We start from the raw sequence: 12,063 nt of genomic DNA on the forward strand, positions 1-12,063 counted from the left end.
TTGGCGCTAGAAACAGGGACTGAACCTGTGTGATATACCTTGTTGATGGAGACAAATTAGAAGATTTTCATAATCTTGGAAGAGTTTGAAAAATTCAGTGAACGATCTTTGTTGTTTCAGAAAAACATTCATAGTTAGTAAATTGTTATAGACATAAATGATGGTGAGACAAGCAATTGCAGCAGAACAAACGGTAGCAATCAGGAGGATTAGAAGAATTGCTGGAAGAAGAAGAGGCGAGGTTACTGAATCTCCAAGAAGAGTAGAAAGATATAACCAAAGGAATGAAGCTCAACCTGAACTTTCATGCGAACTAGAATAACGTAATGATGCTGATTATGATAGAGTAAGTGTTCATACTGCAAGAACAAATTCTACAGAAGAAGATATGCAAGAAACTGGAGATGCAGGATTAGTACAAGGAAATGACGAGAATATGACGATTGAAGAACTTCGACAGAGATTGAGGGCAGAGCGAAGAAGAGAAGGTGAAGAGCGTGCGAATTTGATACAACAAAACAATGATTTGAGAGAAGAGATCAAGGAGTACCACACGTGCAAGTTCCATAACGAGAACAAGCAGAATCTCATCAAGATGAAGCAGATCCAATAGGCAAGATGCTAGGCGAAGGCAGCCTTTGGGTACCGTTGAAGAAAATCTACAAATAGATGATAACTTACAAGATCAACGTGAGAGAAGAAGTGCAGTACAAGATCTAGCAAATAATCGATATGCACACCCACGCGAACTTCTCCGCAGACAACAAAATCAACGAGCTAACAGAAGAGAAAATGCCTGCAAATCCCGTCGAACACATCATAATTATGAGAGTGAAGAAGATGATCCAGAGCAAGGGAGGATGATAATGCATGGAATAGAAATGTTGAGAGATCAATATGAATGTGAATAGAAGATGCACATGCAAGAGATGAAAGAGATAAATGTAGGATAAGAAGAGAAGAGGAAGAAGATGAAGAAATACAGGAGGCTGTGCGTCAAAATGCTCATGAAAATAGAATGAGACAAGCGAGATTAAAAGAGACCTATGTGACATGACATAGATCAGGCTATGAGCAAAGAAATCCTTAAAGAAATGGCGGAACTAAGAGAAATGATGACGGCGCGAAGAGATGGTGGAAGGAGACAATTGGAAGAAGTAGTAGGGGAAGCTGGAAAAACACCTTTTGCGAGAAAAATACAACTCGCAATAATACCACCTAAATATAGATTACCCGTATTCATTAATATATTTGATGTAATTACATGCGCGGTACAACATATAAAAGCCTATAACCGATCTCTATTGCAATGGGAAGAGAACGATGCGGTATTGTGTAAATATTTCCCAACGAGCTTGACAGGAGAAGCTTTGCAATGGTTTGAAGGGTTATCAGTGGGAACTATTAGATCATTTCGTCATCTACAAAACGTCTTTTTGGGACAATATATTAGCAATAACATGTCACGTCCAGGAATTGAAAAGGCGTTCAGTCTTCGCAGGAGGATAAATGAGAGTTTGCGTAATTTAACCACGCGCTGGAGAACCATGTGTAGTGAAATGGCAAGACGAGTAGATGAGAGAAATCTCATATTAGCTTTCATCAACTTGCTCTTTCCTACAGATTTACTGTATACGCAAATATTCGGGATAAAATATACAATAACTATGTCAGAGCTGCGCGAATATCAAGAACAATATATAGAACTAGAGGAGAAGCAGAGAGATATGGAGTCTTACCCAACTGCGATCTCAAATTCGAATGAAAGGAATGCAAGTTTACTTCCAAATATGACAAATGTTGTTGCGGGCACATCTCAAGGAAGTCAAGGAAAGAAAAACTTGGTAGAATACAAAGAGGAAGGACAAAACCTTGTATCCATGGGAAGTAAAGATCAAAAGGAGTTCGAGAGAGAGTATCAGGAAAAGCAATTTCAGAATCATGGAGGAAATAATAAGATTCAAAGAATAGATAATCATCCTGAAGGTTATGGAGGTCAACAACCGTATTATAATGACGTCAAGGAACTGGTAAAGTGGTTTGGGAGCAGATAAAAATGCCTCATCTAAATACCTCAATAGATAAAATCTGGGAGGCTGTAATTTAAATGGAAGACATTCCAGAACCACATAATGTGGGAGATGAACCACCACCAGGAAGAAGAAGTAAAGAGTTCTGTGCATATCATCGCTTTCATGGTCACACCACAAACAACTGTAGAAATGTAAAGAAAATCATATTGCGAATGATTGATTAGGGAAAACTAGATCATTTCTTGGTGAAATAACCATATAATCTACCACCACCACCAGAGGGGCATACACAAAGTACAGAGAAAGGAAGGACTACATACTTAATAGAAGGCTAAGATAAATTCTTAAGTGGGAGCGAAGGCTAAGAACTTGTATTGTAATTCGATAATACATTCATCCAGAAGTATAGAGGACTTTCATGATAATATCTTAAGTCGAGTCTATGCGAGAGATGTTGATGGAAGATAAATTCTTAACCTTGTCAAGATGTCGCCATTGAAAGGTTGGAATACACAACCGATTTCGTTTAACGCAGAAGAAGTGCCAGGAGGAGGAGATCCAAACGAATGCCCGTTGGTGGTGAAGTTATGAATAAATCCAAAAGTGAAAGTTGATGAAGATGAAGAGGATGATGCGAATAAGTGGGCTATAGATATAATATTAATAGATCCTGGAAGTTCTGTAGATATTCTATTCTACCATACATACAAGACTATGGGTGGAAGAGATGATGAGTTGATTCCATCAACGTACAAGATTTATGGTTTTAATGGTACAACCAATAAACCGAAAGGAGAGATAACTATGTGAATTCCTTTGAAGAGCATGACATTAGAGATTGTACTCTGCGTATTTGACATAGAATCACCTTATAATGCTTTGACTGGAAGACCATGGCTACAAAGTGTTCATAACAATGTGAGAACAGGAACAAGCTAAACAACGGAAACTCTAGTTTCTTCCGGTTCTTACTGTGAGAGCAAGAAGTTGAACTTTTGAATTTCGACTTCCAATGCGCTTCTTAAGACCTTTACAACATCTCTTGCTTGGGTGATTATAGAAACCAGTTTGATTATCAGACAAACACAACAAGAAACAAAGCGTGTAATTGAAGCGGATGGATAGCATGACAGTGTGCAGATTACAAACATACTATAAAACATCTACTACACTATGTTCCTGAAAATATAGATGTCTTCAAGTTACGCAAGTAACTGCTATTTTTTATCATATTTTCCTGTTAAGTTATCTCTTGTTAAATACTCTCACTGATACAAAGGAGAGATCAAGCATATAAGTAGTACTATTACAAAAGTCCAGCCAACAAGAGATGCTTGGTCGCCACAATGATACGAATTTTCTGATCAGATGCAGAAAAGATAAATGAGTATGTCAGATATCACAAACATGCTTAGAAGAAAAAAACAATTCACGTCACTATTACGAGAAGACTTGTGACGTACCGGAAAATTACGCCTTTGACGCGTTGCCCCGCAGGCCGTAACTTCCCCGATGCGCCATGATGAAGCTACGATCCGGGCCACAAAGCTAGGCAAATGCAAGTCCATTATCCCTTGTAAGCATGCTCGTGGAGCATGATGCAGCTAACTTATCTTCCACACCATTCCAACTTACCCTTGTTCCGCGAAGGGTTTATTAAGAAAACAAAAATCTTCCTAAAACGACAAAAACGGCATTTTGAGGCCCTAAACGATGGAATTTGTCTAAATTCTGGTGACCATGTGGATCTAGATCGACATGTCTTGATCTTTGGCCGTTACCCATCAAAATGGACTCCTCTTGATCTAAATTACGACACTCGGGTTTTTAGCCTATGTCGAATGCCTTGATAGGAAGTATGAGCATCCAAGGAATGTAATGCAACTATCCTCATCAGGTTTGGCCACAATCATCTCTTGCATCGAGTTACCGAGCCATATGATATGAGAGGCCAGAATGTTGCAATCATCTCCAAATTAGATGATATGAGCGACAAAGTGCTGGACCGGCAATACTGCAACTCATTGCGGGCTGCCAACGTACCCTTCCCTACTCTAAAGGGATCAAGCACAGACCGTAGTTCATCATAAGGGACAAAAACTTAAGCCAACTCGTTTGCATGGCCGTGACCAAACTATAATAGTAATAGCCTAGTCCGTATAGGTCGTTCTGTCAAAATGCATCCAAGTGATGAACACTTGGTCTGCGGTATGGCATAGTGATGCCTATGCTTAACACGCTCCATTGGTAAGGATACACATCTATAAATGAGGCCTAAGCATCATTTATACTCTTCCGTCTAAGCTATGAAGCTTACTTGGTGCATAGTCCGCATATGCACCATCAACCAACTACCCCTCCCTATATATGTTAATTTGACATTTTTACAACTCAAATTGGGGGAGAAAAAATCATTCATCAACTCCCCAGGCCATGATGGCTACACCTTACCATTCTGGCCAACTGCGATGTACGGCCGTAATAGCTGTACATTTAGTTCTGGCTCACAGGCCAATTTCAATGTCCGTCCATGACGGTTGAACATTTACTGAGCCATGTTCTGTGAAGGTACGTGATGGATGTACTTTCGTCTTTGGCCCATAGGCCACTCCAATGTCCAGCCGTGATAGCTGTATATCTCTAAAGCCATCTCACTTGGTGCATGGTCTGTATATGCACCTTCAACCAACTATCCCTTCCTATATATGTTAACTTGACATTTTTACAACTTGAATTGGGGGACCAAAAATCATTCATCAACTCCCCATTTTACTATTCATGGACGTTGCCATATATTTTCGAATAAGCGACCAAGATGGTTGTCCACTGCCAATGTCAACTCCAATGTTCAGCCATGTTGGTTTTCCACTGCCAAACCGATGTGCAGCCATGTTGGCTGTCCGCTGCCAACCCAATCTCCAGCCATTTTGGCTGAACATTGCCAACGCATTGGCCAAGGGCCAATGTTCCTTTTTCTACTCAATGGAAGCTTTGGATGAAGCTTCATCTCGGGTCATGGCGCATCCGTTAGCATGCCCCATACTAAAAAGTACGTGGTGTTATATTATCATACCCTTCAAAGAATTTCGTCCTCGAAATTCAAAATCAAAGCTATTGTGGACAATCTCTTCGGTTTGGATTTCCTGTGCAAAAGTCCCAGAGCAGAAACTCAGAAATCACGAGTTTATTCAAGTTATCGTGAACAATAATTTAGACCTTCGGAGCAAGCATCCCATACCGCCTGCCCAGGAATCCAAAAGTGCCCACAACAATACCAAGAATCGCAATTGGCAGTGCCAAGAGGATATCTCGACCAGGTATCCTAGACGGCATCCCATACTACCACCCAGGAATCCCTAAGGTTCACAAGTTGAATGGTGTCATCGAAATGAAAATATTTCAGCACAGTACTGTGAGGAACAGTTTCCAGTTGCCTACCGCCCCTGACGGTCATCCAGGTTGTCACTCGTAAGTGGGATGCTAGCCGGGCCTGACAACGCACACCCTTGGCGAGTGCCAACGTGTGGGGATGATTAGTCACATTGTCTACCCACCGTCCCAGACGGTATTCCGGATATCCACTCGTAAGTGGAGTGTCACTTAGGCCAGGAAAACTCACAGTACTTAAACAAGCTCAACTCGATTCGCAAAGTAACTGGTATAGCAGTTACAAACTCCTTTCCGTGTAAAAGTTTTCCTACTCTCCAACTTTAAGTTTCCATTAAGGAAAATACTCGTGGACAAGTCCACTCCGCACATTCCCTAGAGTTTTCTCGGAACTTTCTCTGATACCAACTGTGACGGACCAGATTACGTCTTTGACGCGTTTCCCCGTAGGCCGTGACTTCCCCGATGCGCCATGATGAAGCTATGATCCGTGCCTCAAAGCTAGGCAAATGCACGTCCATTAGCCCTTGTAAGCATGCTCTTGTAGCATGATGCATCTAACTTAGTTTCCACATTGTTTCAACTTACCCTAGTTCCGCGAATGGTTTATTAAGAAAACAAAATCTTCCTAAAACGGCAAAAACGGCCTTTTGAGGCCCTAAACAATGGAATTTGGCTAAATTCTGGTAACCATGTGGATATGGATCACATGTCTTGATCTTTGGGATGTTTCCCATCAAAATGGACTCCTCTTGAGCTAAATTACGACACTCGGGTTTTTAGCCTATGTCGAACGCCTTGATAGGAAGTATGAGCATCCAAGGAATGGAATGCAACTAGCCTCATCAAGTTTGGCCACAATCATCTCTTGCATCGAGTTACCGAGCAAGATGATATGAGAGGCCAGAATGTCGCAATCATCTCCCAATTAGATGATATGAGCGACAAAGTGCTGACCGGCAATGCTTCAACTCATTGCAGCTGCCTATGTACCCTTCCCTACTCTTAAGGGATCAAGCACAGACCGTAGTTCATCCTAAGGGACAGAAACTTAAGCCAACTCATTTGCATGGCCGTGACCAAGCTATAATAGTAATGGCCTAGTCCGTATAGGCTGTTCTGTCAATATGCATCCTAATGATGAACACTTGGTTTGCGGCATGGCATAGTGATGCCCATGCTTAACACGCTCCATTGGTAAGGATACACATCTATAAATGAGGCATATGCATCATTTATACTCTTCCGTCTAAGCTATGAAGCTTACTTGGTGCATAGTCCTCATATGCACCATCAACCAACTACCCCTCCCTATATATGTTAAATTGACATTTTTACAACTCAAATTGGGGGAGAAAAAATCATTTATCAACTCCCTAGGCCATGATGGCTGCACCTTACTATTCTGTCCAACTGCAATGTACGGCCGTAATTGCTGTACATTCAGTTCTGGCTCACAGGCCAGTTTCAATGTCCGGCCATGACGGCTAAACATTTAATGAGACATGTCCTGTGAAGGTACGTGATGGATGTACTTTCGTCTTTGTCCCATAGGCCACTCCAATGTCCAGCTGTAATGGTTGTACATCTCTAAGTCTATCTCACTTGGTACATGGTCCGTATATGCACCTTCAACCAAATATCCCTCCGTATATATGTTAACTTGACATTTTTACAACTTGAATTGGGGGACCAAAAATCATTCATCATCTCCCCATTTTACTATTCATGGCCGTTGCCATATATTTCCGAATAAGCGGCCAAAATGGTTGTCCACTGCCAATGCCAACTCCGATGTTCGTCCATTTGGTTGTCCACTGCCAACCCGATGTGCAGCCATGTTGGTTGTCCACTTCCAAATCAATCTCCAGCCATGTTGGCTGAACATTGCCAACGATTGGCCAAGGGCCAATGTTCCTTTTTATACTCGATGGAAGCTTTGGATGAAGCTTCATCTCGGGTCATGGCGCATCCTTTAGCATGCGTCATGCTAAAACATACGGGGTGTTGCATTATCACACCCTTCAAAGAATTTCGTCCTCGAAATTCAAAATCAAAGCTATTGTGGACAATCTCTTCAGGTTGGATCACCTGCGCAAAAGTCCCATACCAGATGCTCAGAAATCACGGGTTTCTTCGAGTTATCGTGAACAACAATTTAGACCTTCTGAGAAATCATCCCATACCGCCTGCCCAGGAATCCAAAAGTGCCCACAACAATACCAAGAATCGCAATTGTCCAGTGCCAAGAGGATATCTCGACCAGGTATCCTAGATGGCATCCCATACTACCACCCAGGAATCCCTAAGGTTCACAAGTTGAAAGGTGTCATCGAAATGAAAAGATTTTAGCACAGTACTGTGTGGAAAAGTTTCCAGTTACCCACCATCCGTGACGGTCATCTAGGTTTCCACTCGTAAGTGGGATGCTAGTCGGTCTTGACAACGCACACCCTTGGCCAGTGCCAACGTGTGGGGATGATCAGTTACATTGTCTACCCACCATCCCAGACGGTCTTCCGGATATCCACTCGTAAGTGGGGTGCCACTTAGGCCAGGAAAACTCACAGTACTTAAACAAGCTCAACCTGATTCGCAAAGTAACTGGTATAGCAGTTACAAACTCCTTTCCGCGCAAAAGTTTTCCTACTCTCCAACTTTAAGTTTCCATTAAGGAAAATACTCGTGGACAAGTCCACTCCGCACAGTCCCTAGAGTTTTCTCGGAACTTGCTTTGATACCAACTGTGACGGACCGGAAAATTACGCCTTTGACGCGTTGTCCCGCACGCCTCTCTTTGCAGTGGTGATAGTATGGATCTTAAAACAGATACTATGAATCCTATTAATGTTAACCAATTGGGTTATCTAGGATGATGTTGATTTTCAGATTGTTGTGGTTCGCTTGGTGATGTTTTTTCAAGTTAGCATCATGTTTCTTGTGTACAAAGTACGAATAGAAAGAGGTGTTGGAAGAGCAAGGAAACCTTAATGGTAGCTTTCAGATTCTGGGATGACCAAGGGCGGTTACCGATGGTTTCCAGATTTTGGGATGAGGGGCAAAATTTGATTTGCCATGTTGAGTTTTTTTGAAGTTGTTTTATGTAGTTGTATGATTAATTAGAAAAAATGTGAATGGAAACTATGGTTATGTTCGGTTGATTCTACGTTTTGAGTTTTTCTTGGCATAAAACTACGTAGATTAAACCATGTTGCAGAATCAACCAAGTAGCCAACTGTGCATTGTTAATGGAGCTTCTTCTATCTTTCATCATTTTCTTTTCTCTTCGTATGACCGCGGAAACTATCGTTGTGTTCGGTTTATAATCATACATATTTTTGTGTATATAACTTTGTCAAGGTCTCGTGCACATGAACCTTGAAACATGGGCAACTCTAATTTTTTGAAGACTCTAAACTTAAACTGCATGAGGTAAAGGTGGTAGACTACCAGACATGGTCAAGCATAGAAATTATAAAAATTATCCTGATATTTTCAAATTTATGTATTGGGCACCCAATCTGAGACCGTACAACGCACGGGCCAACAACTAGTTCACAGTTGAAAACAAGAATCAACTCATATCTCTGACGATTTATTTAAGATTGAAAGAGCATAGCGCCTAATGATACAGCCCAAAGGAACACAACAATTTGCTCAAAGATTGATGTGTGACTGAGGTGGCTTAGATTTCTTTGCATCTAGTAATTGGACGCAAAGGGGTATTTCTTTTCCTCAATTCAAATTCTCTCTCAGGTTCATTGAGATTTCTGGTGGAACAAATACAATCCTAAAACGGTATTCTATCCAAGAGCTTGGCACTGCATTAGAAACTCTAAAGCTGCAGGTGGTATTGGTATTAGAGATCCTCATAAGTGAATGTTTCTCTTCTTGCTAAATTGGTTTGGAGTTTAATTCACAACCAAGATGCTTCTGGGTCAGGCTACTAAGAGGGAAATATTTTGGCCTCAAATATTTTTCTAGAACTCATCATTTTCACAAAAATAGGGATTATCAGATATATTGGGTTTGGCACAGTATTAGAATAAGGTTGGAAGTTATTAAAGAAAATAGTATTTGGCAAGTTGGAAGCGGTAGAAACATTAATATTGCTTTAGATAACTGGATACCAGGCATGGGTCATCTGGCTAATTGGCAGCATAATGAATTTAAATACGTTTCTGACCTTATTGGGGAAGATGGTAATTAGGGTTGGAATTTGATTGACTCGGTATTTACTCCTGAAATTGTTAATAAAATTAAGGCTATACATATTGATATAAACAATCAGGATGAGATTATATGGACAGGAAATACGGATGGAGAATTTTCCACAAGTTCATCTTATAAGATTTTAGCTCATGAACAATCTAGTAGATTGGATAAATTTTGGTTGCAATTATGGCATTTGAATATATATCCTAGAGTAGGGTTGTTTGTATGGAAGATGGCGGCAGATGTTTTGATTCTTAAGTCAAAATTGTATAATACTTTGGGCCACTCTGATCCTTATTATATGCTATGTATGAATGATATTGCAGAGACTTCAAACCATTCGTTCAAAGAATGTAATTTCACTAGGGAAGTTTGGTTTGGATTAGGTTATCAAATGCCAGATAGTAACAATGATTATCTAACATGGGTGAAGTCTTAGTTGACACCTCCTTTTCATGAGCGGAAAGAGATTTTCAGCATTATCTGTTGGAAGATATGGAAATACAGGAATTTGGTTGTGTTTCAGGGTGAAAAACCAAACCCGATAACATGTATTAATTTGATTAAAGTTGCAATCAATGAATGGGCTCGATGGATGAAAACATAAATATCTGATACTTCAAATAGAAAGTGCAGTAGTACTAAAGGCATGAATAAGTTATTATTAACACACAGGAACACCAGAAGAAGTATATATGCAGATGTTTCTTTTGATAAATATTCAGGAGAATTTGGATTTGGATTGGTGTTATGGATTAGTGACGAGATTGCTGATATTAATTTTTTTTCAGTATTCACAACAAGCGCGGAATGTGGAGAAGCTCACGCGGTGAAATGAGCTTTGGAATGGGCGGAACATTTGAATATGCACAATGTCAGGTGTAAAGTGATTGTAAGAATGTGGTTAATTTTTTGGGAAACAAACCTTCAAGTTGTGAATGGAGATCTAAAGTCATACTATCTTAGGTGAAGGTTCTTCTGGGGGATAATGTACATGATAAATTAGTTTATGTACATAGGAAAGTAAATAAAGAAGCGGACTATTTAGCAAAATGGGCAAGATGTAAAAATGGTTTTTTTGATGTAAATAATGGTCTTCATAACAGCCTAAAAAGTAATGTGATCAATGCGATAGCACAAGGCTGTGACATCTCTGTATATAACTTTTCCTAGTTTTAATATATTCCGGTTTCATTAGAACAACAAAAAAAAAACTTTCTCAAGTTGAATTGCAATTTGATTCAACCATTATGGCCATGGTGTTTGGAGATAAAATCTTGCATCAGGCGTCATAAGACCGGGCCTTATAATCTAGAAAGAGGAAATCCTCACACACGTTAAATGCCCCCACTCCAAAGAAGAGCATAGAGAAGCACAAGGTGTTGTGTGTTTGAAGGACAAATGTAGTCAATCGGAGCGCACGAGTATGTGAATGTCTACACGAGAAATACTGCATTGGAGGTTATGTTCATTTCAATCGTTATCAATAAATGATCATAAAACTCAACAAATGATCACGAAATCTATCGATTTCTTCAGATAATATGGGTCATCCTCCCAAAAGCCATCATGATTGAATGGAGATAATCGACCTTTCACTTTCACATGATCCACAATTTCCCTGTGGATATGATTGAATAGAAATAATCTCTAGGAATCCCAATCAATTATGTGACAATCTAATTCGGTTTTAATCTGTTTTTTCTAAAGAAGTCCTTCAAACTTCTTAAGAACAGACTTTGCAGACCTGACTTTTTCCTGTAAGCTTTCTGCATCCACCTTAGTTAAATCTATTTCCAATGTCTTCTACCTGGTTGGAACGATCTTCTCCATGCTTTTAATGATTCCAAAAGCAACAATGTGGTTGAGATCTCTTACAGAAAAGCGTCCAAGAGGTAGGTAATCATAGTGGGACTCCAAAACCACGGGCTTGCTTGGTATCATTCGTACCTCTGCGACATCTTTTTTTTGCAGGTAACTAGGACTTTTCTCGATTGTTCTCATGACATTTACACTTTCCATTAACGATGATATGATCATAAAACGAATGGTCGAATGATTTTGTACTTGCTTATGTGGATAAGTTGTTTCTTGATCCCATTAACGATGATATGATCATGCAAAGATTTCACATTGTGAAAAACATAAAGGTCGGCTTCTTAAGATAAGTTTCCTAGATATATATATTAGAAATGTAATAAAAAATTTATTTATATAACAAAAAGAATAAATTTACATATCTTGTGTAGAAGTCATCTACTTTTATAACTATTTGCCACCAAAAAAGTCTTTTTTCCCCTCCCCCTCCATGATAAATGTATGTATCTGTTATTGTATATCGCATAGGTGAACCTTAACATCCAAAAAAGATATGCTACATTGTTTGGAAGATAAATTTTTAAGTGTGCGCATCACCCTTTCATATATG

General features: G+C 39.8%; 1 protein-coding gene across 1 annotated transcript; it reads left to right on the plus strand.

The window, feature by feature from the left end:
- The first annotated feature begins 1,094 nt into the window (after positions 1-1,094).
- Positions 1,095-2,054, plus strand: LOC113341338. Its single transcript, XM_026586249.1, has one exon. It carries the CDS (start codon positions 1,095-1,097, stop codon positions 2,052-2,054), a length of 960 nt encoding a protein of 319 aa, XP_026442034.1.
- The last annotated feature ends 10,009 nt before the right edge of the window (positions 2,055-12,063 follow it).

The sequence above is a fragment of the Papaver somniferum genome, unplaced genomic scaffold, assembly GCF_003573695.1.
Source record: "Papaver somniferum cultivar HN1 unplaced genomic scaffold, ASM357369v1 unplaced-scaffold_29, whole genome shotgun sequence".
NCBI classification, from domain to species: domain Eukaryota; kingdom Viridiplantae; phylum Streptophyta; class Magnoliopsida; order Ranunculales; family Papaveraceae; genus Papaver; species Papaver somniferum.